The sequence below is a fragment of the Camarhynchus parvulus genome, chromosome 4 (genome assembly GCF_901933205.1).
Source record: "Camarhynchus parvulus chromosome 4, STF_HiC, whole genome shotgun sequence".
In the NCBI taxonomy this organism is placed as follows: Eukaryota; Metazoa; Chordata; class Aves; order Passeriformes; family Thraupidae; genus Camarhynchus; species Camarhynchus parvulus.
In genome coordinates, this window is record NC_044574.1 from 32,066,744 (window position 1) to 32,084,642 (window position 17,899).

Genomic DNA, 17,899 nt, shown 5'->3' on the forward strand with positions numbered 1-17,899 from the left:
ACAATATTGGGTGTTATTTAAAATGCTAATGTAAAGAACCATTAAAAAACCCCAAACCTTACACTTGTGGGGAAACACAGAGGTAAAGAATTAATCAAAAATGCTATTTTCAACACAGAAGAATTAGAAGACTTTTCATATGAAGTTCAATGCTAGCAATCAAAGAATTGCAATTAATTACAAATCAGCGAGGCTGTGCTCCCAGAGGTAGGGTACATGAATTCTCTGTCATTAACTTTTCAGATACTTAAAGCAAAAACCACTGCTGAAACACTAAGTTTATCACAAAAAAAAAAAAAAAGCCAGAATTACAAGATCAAATAACCTGTATTCAAAATATCAAATTTAACAACCAACCAGTTCACTCAAAGCTGAGATCATAATGGATTGCACTGTCCTCCCCTCACTGGTAAGGTGATAATGGCTTCCATTTCTGTGAGTGATGTAGAACACAGATATCAGCCTTATTTTAGCGATCTGACACATGCAGCACCAATGCAATCACCAGATCCTCTCCTCAAAGTGCTGGATGCCAGCACTGCCTGCTTCTGTATTTCTACCTGTGACATTTGCCCAAGTAGAAATACTTGGAGGTTTGTGGAGGTTTGTCCCAGAAAGTGGTACCAGGCTGGGAAGAAGAAAGAGTTGTTCCACCTGCAGCAGAACCAGCAGTCTGGCCCGTCACAGATTCCTATCTTGTGACTTGATCTCACATTTAATCACGGCTCATCCTTTTGTCCTCATCTCCTTGAGTGCATGAGATGGCTTTTATCTATTCAGCTATAGCAGTGAAATTTATAGAAAATGAACACAGGTGATGCCCACAGTGCCCCAGGAAGTGAGGACATAGACCCAAAAGCCAAACTAAACAGAAACCAACCTGTACTTCCTAACAATACGTATCCTTTCAGAAACATCCAATTTCTCAGCTGTCATTTTCAATACATGGGGAGGAAAAAACCCACAAACTTACTAGCCAGTACTGCATTTTCACCAAAATTTGAAAGAACACGGGAAGTTTCAGAAAGACTCTTATCATTTGTTTTCACCTCAAAGACCCTGAAGCATGGCACAGCACCATAAGAACTGCTCTATTCAAGAGATACTCAAGCAGTATATACAACTTCATACTTAATTCGTTGTTAAATTTTTTTTTTAAACTGTTTTGAATGCAATAATCAGATTTGGCAATATATTAGTCTTTAAGGCTTCACAGCATACACAGACTTTATATCTGGTCCATACATATCCAAGGACTCAAAGGAAGGACAGATGATGCTGATGTCAAAAATCTAACTTTTTGGCAGCTACAGTAGATGGATTATCAGACACAGTGCAGCTAGCCCTAAAGTACTGTGTCAGTTTCCTCAGAGAAATCATTATGTGTGTTAGACTTTGAAAAAATCATATGAAGAAATTAGCACAGCATTTAATGCTTCAAGAAGTTCTGGACAAAACTGTTCAGAGCCATTGTGCAAAGCCTCAGTGACTGCAAGCACAAGAACACAAAGCCTTTGAAGTACCTACCACCATCAACAGAGAGCTCAGTTAGCAGTGAGAAAACTAGAAAACACATCCTGACTATTTTCTCAAGGAAAAGAATACAGGGGAAAACAAACACTGATAAGATTCATCAAGCTCTAAAAGCACATATTGCAAGTAATTTACTCTGCAGATTTGCAGAGATGAGTAGTTGTAAGACTAGAACACCTCACCTACAGAAATTAAAGTCATTTAAGGAGTAAATACAAAAGCCTTAGGTTCTGGAAAAATTGTTTCTAAATTGCAGAATGTACTTATTTATTTGTTGTTCTGGACTTATTTATTTAGATCTGGTTTTGGACAAACTGTTACATTTAATTGAGTTCTGAGCAAGTTCACCTGTAATATGAAGATATCCATGCTGATCTGAAGCAGCAGCCTGACTGAAAGAGGCACTCAATAGTCTGAGACATGCTCTTGTCAAAATGTTCTTGGATAAACACAACACACAAGTTTCCCTGACATGACTGATTTAGACAGCCCAAGGAAAAAACCTGCTCCAAGAAGAGTTGCCATTGGCTTATTGCTTATGACATTTTGAATGCTCCGTTTCAGTATTTAGAGTTCTTGTGCCAGATTTATTTTCCAACATGGTCTAATAATTTATTCAATTAATCAATAAAAACCACTAAGGTTATATTTTACATTACTTTTTCTTCTCTTTTGTGCAATTTTAATACCTATTTAGTACCTAGGAAATGCATGGGAGACAGGGACAGTGTCTGGGCAGAAACCTACTGATGTTTCAGTGAGAATTGTTTCACTCAAAAGCAGAGCAGCTGAGCTTACACAAAGTATGTTTTGCATTCTCTGTTTCTAAGGAGCATAACGAAATATGTGAAATACAGAAGGCTTAGGAATCTGAACTAACTACTCCAACTAAATTAAAATTTAAGTCGTCTGCCATTTTGTACCATTTTATTTGAAAGAGCATGTAAACAAAAAGTTTCACCAGATGAAACTACAAGAGTGATGGTATTTATAAACAAATGAGTAAAATAAAGAAGAGTAGTCCAAAGCTGAAGGACAGAAGAGGCTACTACATTCTTTTCTCAGGACAGTCTCTCAGATCACTTTAAATAACAGTGAAAGAAATTGTCTGTGTGACTCACCACTTCATCTTTGTCCTCAGGAGTCAGCTGAGCAGAACATCTTTCTTCCTCCTGCTTGACTGATCTCTCATATAAATCACTGACAATGAATGAGGGGTAGTATCTGTCCTTTAGAGTTTCATAAACATCTGCTTGAATTCTGTAGAAGACTTCAATGCCTTTATTTCCCACAAGACTTTGCTGTATTTCCTTATAAAGGGATTTTTCCACAGGTATTTCTCTGCTTTCCACAAAAAAATTCTGGTAAATTTCACTCACCAGTTGAGGTATTTCAGCCTAGGAAGCAAGGGAGAGGGAGGGAGAAAAGAATAATGAAAAGATATTGAAAATATCAAGATGACTCAGGACCCAGGTGCACAATTTGAAGGATAATCAAGCTAATTTCCTATCCAAATGTATGAGAAGACATCTGTAAACCTCTTACTGAGACCAAGCATGCTGCCTGCCTATGCACCTCTGCTAAGCAATCGATTTTACAAGTTAAGTATGGATATTTGGCAAGTGAAGATACAGCTGTGCCCTACGATTGCCAGAGCTTCCACACCCACTCTTTTAAATCCGTGTTCCAAAAGCTGGCATTAAAAGGAAGAAAAGTGCTAGAGCAACAGTGTGGTCACCATTTTAAATTCAGATGGGAAAGCTCAGCTGGATCAGCTCTCCTGTCTTCTGCTGAATAGAATCAATTCACTTTACACATGATTATAATTCATTTGCAGGGTAAAAGGGAAAAAAAATTGCAAAAGGAAAAAAAGCACAATTGAAGAGACATTTACCAGTACAGGAGGTTGGGTATTTTTACTGAGCACAGTAAAGTGCACAGGATTGAACTCTGCATTAATGAACAGGAAAGAGAGAAAGTAATGCAGCAGAGCTGGTGATCAGCTCCCTAAATTACCATCTCCCTAAACTGGACAGAATTAAAAAGGGTTTATTCACTCCCTCAGAATGTTCTTACCTGCCTCATCTGACAGCACCACAGCCACATACATGGCTGCAGGATGCTACCTTTGTGTAAGCTGCCCTGTAGTGGCAGATCGATCCATATCCATATGTACATACATATTGGTTTGAACAGGAAGACAAAAAAAACAGCTGAGAGGTCATGAAATGATTTATAGTACCTTTTCCAATCATGAGCAGTTTGCAAGTCAACACTGATTTACAGAACTCTCTTCACAGTGCCTGACAAACCATTTTTATCAACACTCTCTAGCTTGAGTTGGTTGGTAGTCATTTCTTCAGTCTGTATCAATGGTTCACTACTCGCACTCTACAATTTGTCTCTCTGTATACAGGATGCTTTGTTGTCCAGTTGATTGGAGTAAGAGCAATAAAATTACAGTGAACAAAAAGTTAACTGATAATCAATAATCAAATCTGTATTTCATACTAGAGTGAATCCTGAAGGTTTAATTGCTTCCCCCAGAAATCCACCACACTGGCCACAAACAGCAAATTTGCCCTCTACAAATTCTTCCTCTGCACCATGGCTTGTTGCAACTTTCAGTGATATTCCCTATCCTTGTTTCAGGGTTCTAATTCCTACTTTTTTTTAGCCAAAATTACATACAGCATTGTTTCTTCTCTCTGTCAGTAGTGTGGCACTCCTGGAGAAACTTAGCTGCTACAGTTTAGGGAGAGGTCTTTTAAAGCAACACCTCTCTTCCAAAACTATTTTAAGAACATATATACACACAATTTCATTATTTTGGATGGAATGGACTGTCTGTAATTGGCAAGATGAGACATTTATGTACAGACTATCCAATTGGAATGTGCTTCTAGGTTTCATGTGAATTGATACAACTAAAGCCCGCATGTTTGACTGTGTGTTTTTTCTCTGGTGGAGGGGGAAATAATTCTACTCCTTTTGCATATCAAGTATTCCTTTTAACAGATGTTGTTACACCAACCAACAATAAATTATCATCACAACAGCCCACAAATTGTAATTGCAATATTATCCTCAAATATTGACATGAAGCAATTAAAAAAAAAAAACAAATTGCTTAGAACCCATCCTACGCTATTGATATTCCAAAAACTTAAAGACATTTCCTAACATCAAGACCACAACAAACAATGTCATCACTGTACAAGGCCATATAGGCTTGCAACTTCTTCCACCTTGTTAGCATTCTTCAGATTCTCCACAGACTCCCAGAAGCCAATCAAAGCCATCTTGTCCATCCTCTCCATGTAGATCCGGAAGTGCTCTCGGTATGAAGGGTTGGCCAAAATCTCTTCAAACTGAAGAATCTGAAGAAGGAAAAACTAAGAATAAAAACTGGAAAAATGTCTAATTCTAACTCCTTTCCTTATAGGGAAATTCTTTTCACCACGCATCCCACAAACGTGTCCTAGATTCAACTACACAGACCTCCTACAGTAATAGTTTTGCTTCATTAAAAAAAAAGTTTTAAGTACTTAGAAGATAAATTCATCTATGCTTCTATCAGATAGTAAATACCTCCACATCCTTCTGATCAGGATACATTTCAAAGGACTAAGACGGCATTTCAAGTCACTCATGAAATGCTATAGTCAAAAATTTAATTTCCAATGTTTCTGCAAAGCAAAGGAGCAGAGCTGAAAGCTAAATGATCTGTTCTTTACTTGTTTCAAACATCAGCAGTTTCCATACCACAGGCCACAGAGCTTTGAGATGTATCTCAATTATTCCCAGACACACAGAGAAAGATGTAATATCCTGCCTGCCAGGGCATTTGGTGCCCAGTTCCCACTATTATTGAAAAACATCTATCAGAAACACAGTCAGGAATAAGTATGTTCTGTGATATAATGCTCAGGACCTTTCCTGAGTGAGGAGGGTTTACATCAGGCAGTAAAGGAAACATGCTGCAGCCATTGAGAAGTTGCATTAAAAAGCCATTATCACTTCCTTATCCTCTACTATTTTTGTGAATCCAGGCCTATTCTTTGAGACAAACACCTGAAAACAAACCACTTCTCTGACAAAATGAGCAAAACTTCCCACACTGAACAAAATGAATAACCTTGTCTTTCTCTGAAAAATAGGACCAAGTTTTTCCTACTTTCCAAAAATAGGACCATTTTTCGATGTTTCCTCATCAAAACCAAGCAACCTTTTTTCTCCAACCCTCCAGTCTTGCAGCTGAACCAGTTTTCATATCACTTATTTAGTGCCATTACTTTTATCACCAGGAACCCAAACACACTACCCAGAGTAGTCTGAATTTCTTTGTTTCTCACAGGTACCAACCAACTCAGACCTTTTTCTTTGAAAAGAAAGAAGGTCCTTAAGCATTGGGGTTAATGAGTCTTCCTATGACTTTGCATTTTACAGCAAAGTTTATTTGGTTTGGAGCAAGATGTGAACTCTGAGACTGAGGCATTAATAATTTCTCTAACATGGGTTTTCTGACACCTAACAATAATGATACAATTCTAGTCAGCATCAGGATACCTCCCTCTCTGGGAATACCGCTCATTTTCCTAAATCTAGCACCTGTGAAACTCAGCAACCAAGTTATGTGTAAGAAAAACAGTTTCCTTGCCTCAAGCTACATATGAGGAAAACACCTACATGGGCACATACACAATTATTGACACAAAATCAGTGCCTTAACAAACCAAGATAAATGTGGTTCTTTAACAACTGCAGTGACCTATGTTTTGTCTGACCCAGCTCCCCCAAATTTTGGGAAGTGTTTAAGTAAATTATATTTGTCTCATATTAAATGCTCATTTACATGTTTAAATTTCCCCTGTGACAATCATTGCCATTCTTCTCTTTATCCTTTATCATACCAATATCTTCTGGACATGACTTTGTTCTTAGCTTTAAAACTATTCAGATATATGAATATCTGTCTTTAAAAGCTCACTCTATAAACCTCACTGAAAAGCAGAGAGTACCTTATTCAAGCTAAGCTTAATGCAGAAATGGTGATCAGGTTGTCAAAAAGAGCAACACAGACACGGCAATTTAAAGGCCAGTCTGTGATTTAGCCTCATTACTGTGCATCATCCTATTTTCTATTCAATCATTCTACCAGGGACAATGATTTAAAATACAAGTGTAAAAGGGTCTTCCAGCCCCTCAAACAGATGTTTTCCCCACCTCAGGGGCTGTCAGCTCTGTGAATAGCAGAGTTAATAGATCACAACATGGGGCATGCGCTGTCACTTCTTGAGTGAGAGGCTACCCTGGTCTCTATGCTTCCATGATCCAAGCCAGACCCACTCTGGCTGCCAGCAAGGAGGGTAACCAACAAACAAACCAACCCTCTCAGAAGTAACTGGGGCTAAGTGCTGCTGCAGGGAGCAAGGCAAGTGCAAACACCTCTCCCACCTAACAAAGGACCCATTGCACCAGTGCCCCATGGCAATCAAAGCAGTTCTGCCTAGCAACAGGGTAACACAGATCTCCTAATAGATAGCCTTGCAAGCTAAAACAAATAAATTAATGGCAGAAAAGCTTACTCCCTTGCAGAAATGAGACCACTCAAATGTCTTCTTGATTTTCTTTAAGTCTGGAGTATTCTGGAATTATTAAATGTTACCAGTCCTGTACTAAAAGCATTATGTTACAGCTGCAACGCCAACAATGATAGACACAAGAGGGTTTCAGTTTTGAGGTGAAAAATCATAAATGCATGTGAGCTGGTTTTGGCTGGGGTAAAGTTAACATTCTTAAGAGACTGGCAGGGGCTATGTTTTAGATTTGTGCTAAACACAAGGCTGATAACATTGAGATGCTTTTTTGATGCTAAGCAGAGATTACACAGAGCCAAGGCTTTTTCTGCTTTTGGTACTGCCACACTTGAGAGCAGACTGGGGGTGTGTGGGAGACTGGGAGCAGACACAGCCAGGACAGGTGACCCCAACTGACCAAAGGGATGTTCCAGACCATGTGACAGCATGCTCAGTGTGTAAAGGGGGGATGTTTGGAGTGATGGCTCTGTCATCCCAAGTCACTGTTACATGTGATGGGGCCCTGCTCTGGGGATGGCTGAGCACCTGCCTGCCCAGGGGGAGCAATTAATTCATTCCTTGTTTTGCCTTGCTTGTGTGTGTGGCTTTTGCTTTCCCTGTTAAACTGTCTTTATCTCAGCCCATGAGTTTTCTGGCTTTTACCCTTCTGATTCTCTCCTCGATCCTGCTGGTGGGGGAGTGAGCAAGTGGCTGCACGGGGCTTGGCTGCGGCCTGGGGTGAAACCACAACAGTCCTTTTTGGCACCCAACTATTCTGTGGATCTTACTTCCTTTCATGATTTAAAGAAGTTCTGCAGTAATTTGTAATCCTCAGCAAAAGATCATTTTATGATTCAGTATCACCGTGGATTAGAGCACAAAACTCTAAGCTATGTTGGCACACAGGCACGCATTAGCACATTTGTACACACTCAAATCTAATATCCAGTTAGCAGATATAATCTCAGAATTATCAGCCTCCACAGCAACCCTTCAAATCCTGTTAACTCAAGAGCAGCTTCTGGGTTTGGAAAAACCAGAAGCTTTAGTGTTGCCACATCAATTCCCTGCTTCAACAGGAATGTAACATATATCACAGCTGGTCACAGACTTTGCCTATACTAGGAAAGGGTTAGGTTTTTCTATTTGTTTTTCTTAAGTGGGATGCTTTAACCAGTATCCCTAGCATGTGCCCACAGAAGAGACTTGTCCCTGGCCCTACAGAGCAGAGACTTGGTCTTGTTAAATCCCTAAAGACAGTCACAACCTCTCTCTGGACAGGACCATAGAACTACTAGGTAATTTAGGACTGCACAGGCACTAGGCACAGATTAGATGCACAATACTGTATTTCTTTGCAACACACCAGATTCCCATTCACTACAACAACATTGACCTATAATGAATAACCCAAATAAAGCTGGTAACAGCACTGCAGATGGCTGGGATGAACAGCATTTGGGTCACTAAAGGACATTTTCTGCTGGGATAACAGGATACAGTCAGACTGCAGAACTTCTGGTTGCTGCTTTGGATTTTTCCTTTTTTTTTTTATTGGTAGAAGCCAGGAATAAGGGAAATGTGATACTCATAAATATCTTTTTCCAAGTTGCAATTTAAAAACCCCTTAACTAATGTTTTTTCCATATATTGACCAACATTAAAGCCTGTATTTATCTTGTTATGTTTTAAAAAGAGACAAGTCATCAGTAGACTATCTCTGTCACAGCAATGTGAACTAAATGCAATGATTATTTAAGTCTTTGCATTAAGAACTAAATGCAAAGATTATCTATTTCTTTATATCAGAAAGTATATACTAACCACATAAGGTACCTGACTATTTTATTGCACATACACTAATGTAAAAGTCCCTGCCTTGAGACTCACACCTTCACAAGCATACTTCTGTCATAAAAAAATCCATCACCAGGCAATCAGGTGGCAATTGAAGCTTGGTTTCTTGGTATTTCCCAAATTCTGTACCATGATGTATCCTGGCATAATATGATCTTACAATCTGAAGCTCAGAAATCACTGTGAAAATCTGGTAAGTCACCAGTTAAATCAACACCTATCCACAGATGCAGTGGAAGCAAGACCTTCTGCAGGAGCTTCATCTTAGTCCTCATCAGCTGGATTATGAACACAAGCTTGTTCCACCTCAAAATACACTCAGATAGTTTCCTTGCTATTTCACAGCTAGTTCAGGGTGAGATCCCCAGACTCCTCCTAGAATCCATGATCCACAAAACAGCTCCACTAAGATGCTGTGACTCCATGTCAAATCTCACAGACAAGGTGGGGTGGCTGTTATGCTCAGCACAACAGAGAGGAAAAAAAAACATTCACTGGATAAACATAGACAAAAAGAATTCAACTAATTACTGCAGTGCTGTGCAGGCATAGTTCCTAGGAAAATGGACTAAAACAGCACTGACTATAAAGACATGCTTTATATATTACACTTACTCAAACTGCGTTTTCTCCAAAAACAAATCTAACACCATGGGCAGAGTTTAAATCAGGATCAGAGGTAATGACAGAATTTAGATTCAGAGAGTAGCTGTGGTTTGTTTGTCTGTTTGTTTGTTTGCTTATAAGCATTCAATTATAATTCACATACTTAGGATTTCCCTAGAGAACCTGGATTCAGGAAAATTAGATGAGTGAAACATGTACAAAATCAAATGAATAAAAATCACAAGACTACATAATCAAACAGAACACTGACAGCTCCAAATAATCCATATCAGTATATAAGCCCATAATCAAAACATGCATAAAAGACTTTTACCAGCAATGTCATTACTCCCCTACTACTGCAGTCAAGAAAAAGCTGTCTATAGGATGCATAAGTGAAATCAAAATACAGGTTTAATTCACTAGTCAACTCTTCGTTCAACTAGTACCAAAAATTCCCTGAATTTAATAATGATGTATTCAAGATTCTACACTACACTTATATAAAATATTAATTTAAAACACCATCAGTAAATGTCCATTTCTGACCTATTTCATGCAAGTTGAAGAAAGGAAGGCAAACATGCAGTTTCTTCTGCAAAAGCTAGTTCTGCTATTTAGATGCTACCTTAACAGAAAAGCTGGCACAACCACACTCTAATGCATCTAAGGGCGACAAGCTGCAACCTACTACTGTATCTTATCTACTGAATCCCAAACAATACCTTTCCCTTTTGCTTAGAAAAGAGCCTGAGTGTTCAGTCAATACTGCCCAAATAGGAGGGGCCAACATCCAAAATAACACCAGCTGCCTTGAAATAAGAACCCAGACTGCAGCTACAACAGAGCTAGAAGAGGATAAGAAGGAGCAACAGTGAAGAAAGACTGAGTCCTCAGCTAAGCATTTTTCTGTGCTCAAAAGAGGACAACATAGCCTCCATGTCTCAAGCAGCCTCCCACAGATTCTTTCCTGGCAATGGAGAATCAGGGACAAGAGAAGGGAGAAGCACTTTTCTTATTTTCTATACTGACATGACATTAGAGGAGTTCTAGGGCTTCATCACAGAAACACCAAAAGCTTAAAGCAAAAGTGCCTCAGATCCCACTGTTTACACCATCACCACAACAAATGCCTCTGCAAGAAGTCATTACTGCTATTAATAGTACCATTAACTCAATATTGAGCTGCTCATTGGTATATTTGCAGGATATAACCCCAGGTCAGCAACTCCCAATAAAAAACCCTACTGGTTCATGAAACATGCAACATCAACTTCAGAAATTCCTTTGATTTTAATTACAATATTATATTTTATATTATATACAATATTATATTCCTGACCAATCCCTGCCCCTATCAAGGGCATCTTCACTACTGGACTCCAGCCTTGAACAATCTTATGCCCCCTGTCCCTGTCCAGAAAAGTTGGTAACATTTCAGCAGGCATCAAAAGTGGCATCATTGGCTCATGCAGTGCTGCCACATGCTCCGAGATCTCTTCTTTGTCTTGGCACCACTTGCTGCATTCAACTTCAGGAAAGAGATCAGCACTGTCTTGGCACAATCTATGACATGCCATCTGAAATCATGCTTTAAGGACAAGTGAGGAGTAAGGAATCATTGTGTTTCAGACCTTACTCAAAAAAAAAAATATACAAAAAGTAGGAACTATTTCTCCATTATTCTACTTCTTCTAATATGCTACTAAGTTACAATTATTATAAGGCCATAATGAAAATTAAAGATCCCTGCATGAAGAGATACGCTATCTCCTACCTACATGAAAAACATAAAATCTTTTCACATTTGAATACATCAGCTAGTGTGCTTTGCCCAAAGGGAAAAGAGCAGACTACAAAATAATCACTAAAATTTTTAAAGATTTGCAAGGCTAAGTAGTCATTTTATTTTTCTAGATGCTGGCCAACACAATAGTTACTTCTAATTCCAGACTACAGTGGTATTGAAAACCAGCATTCAGTCACAGCAGATTTGCCAGAAATTTTCTGCAACAACTGCTCAGAGTTTTGTCAATTGCCTTCCATAAGTGTTTACTTTTGAATAATTCAGTATCTTCAAAACCCACACATATTTCCTAAAGTAAGTATAACGAGGGCCAAAGACATATTGCACATATGTTGGCAGTCTTTTATTTGAAAGCAAGTTGCTACTTTCACAAAAGCTGCTAAGCTGCATGTCCTTATTAACTCCCTACAGGTGGTATGTCTGAAAAATCACACGTGCTTACAAGCCACTCAGCCCTCTGTGAAGTTTCACATTGCACAATATTCCAAGCTGAGCAATTAATGTGTCTTTTCAGGTACTTCAGTAACCTTTTCCCAAGGTAAATAAACCAAGCAGCAATTAAATTGTACTTGACTCCTGGGGGAAGGGAGGGATTAACAACAGTGAGGCAACATGATCCAGTGGTAGCACATTTACAAAGACCTTCAGACAATGCCATTTATACCTTCTGACTTGGAGGGCCATCACCTTCATCAGAAATGCCGTCTTCCTGCTGATCATAAGCAGGGCCTCCCAGGAGCCTTATTCTCTTCTCACATTGCTTCTTTGCCACTGTCAGCTGATTAATATACCTCTTCACATTGCGAGCCCTTAGGAGGTCAGCTTTCATTGCTGCAGTTTCTTTTCCTTTTGAATCTAAGAATAAAGCAAATCAGAGACGGTATTTTACAACAGGAAAACATCCTTGTACCATTGCTTCTGTGAAAAGCAAATCAGAGGCAGTATTTTACGACATGAAAATATTGTAGCACTGCTTCTGTGACCTGTCTGATCAAAGCATCTGTCATCCATGAATCAGCTATGCTCATCAGTACAGGTACTGGCAAGTTTGCATTTGAAGCAGAATGATGATTTTGAAACATTCTGCAATGATAACTCAAGGGTTTACACAAAAAAGTTAAGGAAAAAAATCCTTATTCAAATGCATAGCAAAATGCAACCCCTCCAGCTCTTTTTATAGTTTGTTGAGGGACAGAGCCCAAGACCTCTGTACAGGATGCACATTTATCAGATGGCATTAAGGAAATTACCTACAGCCATGGCAAATGGTAACACGTGGAGCTGATGGCCTATGTACCTCACTGAACAGAGCATTGACTGCCTGGAGTCACAAGGGACACTGGGCTCTCTTCCCCCCAGCCCAGCATGACACATTCCCACACATCTTATTTGCAAACCCAAACTTCTTGTGCCTGATGTGAACGGCATATCATACAATATCCCCTCCAGACAACTGACCAAAGTTCACTCAAAATAGTCAGATGACTAAGAAAAACATCTTATAATGCCACACCAACACTGCACAGTACTGTTAGAAAGTAAAGTAATGTGAAGATGACAGTCAGCTGAATAAGACTTAGTAATAGCCAGAGTAATGGTTGTGCATTCTACATTCCATCCGCTTCAGCTAATTACCAGGGTCTAAAAAAAAGAGCAGCAGATAAAGCAGATATAAAACCTTATTGTGTGGAAACCATGTTTAATATCTGCAGGATGCAACTGAGTCACATTTATACATTGGTTTTATTTTCCTCTTGCTCAATGGTAACATTCATGCCTTTTTGGTCAGCAGCTATTACTCAGTAGCAAAGTACTTGGCTTTTACTTGGCTCTGGATTATCTGATGGCTCAGGGATAAATAGTAAAGATATATTCTACTATGTTTTCAAACTATTAAATGCTAGCAAAATCATGTAGATAAAAAGCAGCATTTGATTTTCACAGGAGTTGCTGTTAAGAAACAACTACATAGTCAGGTTTGTGACTGCAAACACAGCAAAAAGGAAATCTCTCAAATTATTTTAAATCCCTATTTTAAGCAAGTTTCTAATACATTATGGCAACTTCTCCTTTTACAACTGTTTTTACCCTTATATTTCCCCCTTGAAGTCACATGTAAGTATTGCATGCAACTCTAAGTTGTCTTTTGCATACTGAAGGACAACCCAAGGTACATGGAGCTCCCTGAAGTTCTACAGATAACTGAGTCCAGATATTCTCCCATTCTGTTCGCCCAGATCTTTAATCTCACTTGATTTGCTTTATGTATTTATGTTGGCAGGGATGGTTCCTGATACAAATACTCTTACTATTTTAATGGATAAGTATCATTTGCATCTGAGCTGCCATATAATAGTGAACTAAAGAGATGATACTCACTGAAGCAAATGATAAAATTACAAAAAAAAAAGCCATCTGTTTTTCCTGGCATGTTATCTCCACAGGGAAGTCAACAGAGCATTTAATTTAGTGCTTCAGTTCCCTAAACAGAAGTACCAGTATTAATGAGAGAAAAGAAAAGGAAAAGACCTTAAGGACAGAACAATGCTCTCCCCCAAATCAAAACATTTACAGCTATTACAAATACAAGAACAGAAGATTAAGATTAAACCCCAACCTTCTCCTTGCTGCACTTGACTCTAAGATGATTTTTTAGAAGTTATTGATTCTTTCAATAGGTTAAATGCTTTGGGCTCATAATGCATACTTAAAATCCCACACTTTTGAAAACTCACAAACAGTACAATGCAATGATCATTCAGCCTTCTTAAAACAAAAGTGCCCTTCTTGATGGGAACAAGGCATTCTTGAAGGGTTTTCAAAGTATGGATGCCTACTTCACCTGAAATCTTATCATCCTGTGACTGCAGCAGGCGTCCAGGAGAGATTAATGAGCCCACCATTTCCAGTGATTATTTCCTGTCTTAACAGAGATCCTTCAAAAACATTTACCTCAGCTCTTCATATCCAAAAGGAGCCACTCCAGCCAAGCATCACTCAGGGCAGTTCCAAAGATGACGCTGCCAGCCTGTTTCTGCTCCATGGACAAACAGGACTAGGCACTGTGAAAGGGCCAGTGACGTCCTTCACACATAAACAAGAGGCTGCTGAAAAGCAGAGCAGCACACAATGGGGCTGATGTGCTACAGGGCAAGAAAGACAGCATGGAACTGGGGACTAACACTTCCCTCCTCCAAATGATGAAAGATAAGCTAGCAGAAATCAGGAGAAGCATTTTCAGCTCAGCTGGAGAAGGTTAAGTGGATCATTGGTTTTCTCCAAACCTTAACGTGTCTTCAGATTTTAGAGATTTTCAGACCTAAACTGCTCTGCTTTTGTCATATTAAGCACTACCAAAACAATATTTTAAGTTATAAAGACTTCTGTTTTGAATAGATTCTTGTCTGATTCCATAATCACCAAAATACTGAGACAGAATTAAAAGTGATTTTCCCCATTTCTGAGCATCAGGAAAGATGATGCTCATTACATTCAGGTATCTGCATAAACCAAATAAAACCAGAAAGGCACAAAAGGAAAGTCTTGCATGTATTCACACACCCTCCAGCAAGCTTCAATAAATAGAAAAGAAGTAGATTTCTGCTACTAAGACACTGTTTCACCACCATGCAAAGGGGAAAAAACCATCCTTTGAGTAATATTTTTTTAACGAGCAACAACTTTGCAGTTTGGGTATTTCTCTAAAAAATATTACTAAAAACAAACAAAAATCACTCCTTATCAGCAAGACAAGAAAGATGCTACTTTGGGATTTCCTCCCCACAAGCTGCATACACTTTACCAACAGCAACAAGCAGAGCCTCCATCTTCAAAGGAGCAAAATGTCTTTTACTAACTTCCTCCAAAAAAATTCTCCTTATCTGGGGAAATTTTGACAGGACATGCACTGCCATGGAGGAACTTCAAATCCCAAAAGGGTCCTGTGCCCCTCTCCCAAAGGCAACCCAAAGAAATTAGTACCAAACGCTGAATTTCAAACTCTGCTTATCAATCCACAGTTTGCACCAAACAACATTAAAATATAAATAGTTGAAGTGAGCTCAAACTTACCAAGTAATCAAAGCTATGCTACCTGTGCAAATTGTTTTATTCTATGCATTTTTGCACATCTGCAGTAATTGCTGACAAAGCTTCCACACTGTTTTCTAAATCACTCCTAACTATCTTGACTTGAGCTAAGCTGGAAGCATATCCCCAGAAGCATATCCTAATCCACCACAACGATTTCTGAAAAGTGATTTCTCACACCTAATTTTCTTCCCTCTTCTTTTTTTTATCCCTATGGTGGCTTTGCTACTTGAGGAGGTTTATATCTATAGATATAGATAGATCAAACTGAAGTACATATTCACATCATCCATTCTTAAGTCAGAATATGGGACCTTCCAAATTGCCATGCCAAAAAATGTCACAGAAATTTTATTACCCTTAAGCACACTGGAGGATACACAAAAACAATGTAAATTTGCTTAAAGCAGAAACTTAATTGTATTTTAGACATGCATGATCTGTCCCTTCTCTTAGCAGTACCAGCAGAAGGCAGAGATTTCTCATTCTACCTTCGAAGTTATATATGGCAAAAGCATGAATAAAACTGAAAATACAAGTTCTTGTTCCTATATAGCTCCAGTAACTACAGATCCATGACACCTGGCAGTACATACAACAGCACTGACCAGCCCTACCTGTCACTGAAGGAGCAAAAGCACATGCTCCCCATCACCAGCTTTTTTGCAAGATTTTTTCTAAGAGCCAGGTTAAGCACATACAGGGCCTCCTAAATGCCATGCTTAGTATTTAAGTACTGAGCATCAGTTTAAAATTTTTGTGTAAGCAGTAACTGGAACCTTATATATAACTTACAAGTCTTTATAGGCCTCCTCCAATCTTAGAAACCTTGAATTACAAGTTTAAAAAGCCTACATAGGCCTGGAAAAGCATTTACTCCATTCTGTGAGAGCAGGATGACCTTTAAGAATAGCACACACTGTTCTTCTACTGCCCAAGGTCCAAGGAAAGGACCTAAGGACCTTGGGCAGCTCTTCTCTTGTCTGACAAAAGAGTGAGAAAAAGAAGTGTTAAATCCCAATCACTTCCACAGACAGGTCTGGGAAAAGGGACTTACAGGAGACCATGGACAAGTTAGGCTCTGATCATCAGCAATGTGTCGTACAACACAACCTGCCACTCACAGCCACAGCTGAGAAAATAAAAACTCCAGTGGCAGTAAGGTAAAGCTGAGCCTGGGAGTCAGTATGTACCATACAGTCAGTATGTACCATACAGCAAAATAACATCCACCACAGAGAGCCTCTGCCTGCAGGTCCTGGCATCCCCTTTGGTCACATCTCTCTGACCAGTCAGCCTCTTCCCTCCCTCTTCCACTGGACAGCATCTCCAACTGAGAGATGCATTACCATCACTAGCAGACACAAAGGATCTTAGGAACAGAAAGAAAAGCTTCCTCTACAAAGCTGATTTGAAAATCACAAACAAAAGCAAATAAATGTACGACAGACTCTGCAGCCCTTACCCTCATGCACATGGATTCCCTGCACACTTACTGCTCGAGCATGACGTGCAGGGACAATGTCAGCTCTTTAAGCCTTGCCAGAAAACTGTGCAAAAATAATTGTGTGTGAATGTTTATTCCTGTGTGGAGGATGCAGGTCAGGGGGAGGAATCATAATAGAGTTATAGAGTTTTGACATAATTAAGTTACATGGCATCTGTAATCTGCTGGAACACAGTACCACACACAAGTACCCATTTTACTTCTTTAAATTATCATCTTGACAAAACCCACACATCACAACCCACATAACTAAGCTAGCCCACAGCCCCAGCTTTTTTTTTTTTTTAATCCCTTTTTACAGCTGAACATTCAAGCCTCTTTGAGAACCCCAGCACCTGAGAGGCCTGCCCACAGCCAGGCCTGTTCCTGTGCCACTTGTCAGTTTTGCTTATAGAAGCAAATACCTAGGCGCACAGTGGGAAGGCGCAGCAGGAGAAATCTTCTGCTGCAAGGCAGCAGATCTCTCCACACAGAAATGGCTGCTTATTTGATCTGTCTCACAATCCCTGCTTGAAAACGAGCGGTTTTCTCAACAGGGATGCCCTGGGGTCGATTACACTGCAGTGTCTGAAAATCAGTCCCATCCAGTTATCCAAGGGTGGCTTCCAATCATGCTGTAAAGTCATGTGTAAGGCAGAGGGCATAGAAAATTAAAAAGCAAATCAAACAAATCCCTTTACAAAAAAATCCTTGAAAAAAAACATCTGTTGAGAGACCTGCTCTGTGTTGCCCTAAGACAAGGTACATGCATTTCTGGGGCTTGTTTTAAAAAGCAGCTAGTAAAAGAACCTTGCTGAAATTCTGGTAGAATCCTGTCATACAATATCAGTATGAGAAGAAACAAAAATGTGTCTGTTAAAATTAGAACCAGTGTATTTAAGCAGCTTCCTATTCATGTTACAGCAAATATCAAGTTATCAT

The 17,899-nt window shown here is 39.2% G+C and overlaps 1 protein-coding gene across 1 annotated transcript in view; it reads right to left on the minus strand.

The window, feature by feature from the left end:
• The window catches only part of SNX25 (sorting nexin 25), an 85,236-nt gene that overhangs the window by 22,364 nt on the left and 44,973 nt on the right, over positions 1 to 17,899 (minus strand). Inside the window, exons 7-9 of the mRNA XM_030947162.1 lie at positions 12,047 to 12,237; positions 4,782 to 4,913; positions 2,655 to 2,930 (exon numbers count right to left, since the gene is read on the minus strand). Of these exons, the coding sequence (XP_030803022.1) occupies positions 2,655 to 2,930; positions 4,782 to 4,913; positions 12,047 to 12,237 (599 nt within the window). The remainder of the gene's footprint in view (positions 1 to 2,654; positions 2,931 to 4,781; positions 4,914 to 12,046; positions 12,238 to 17,899) is intronic.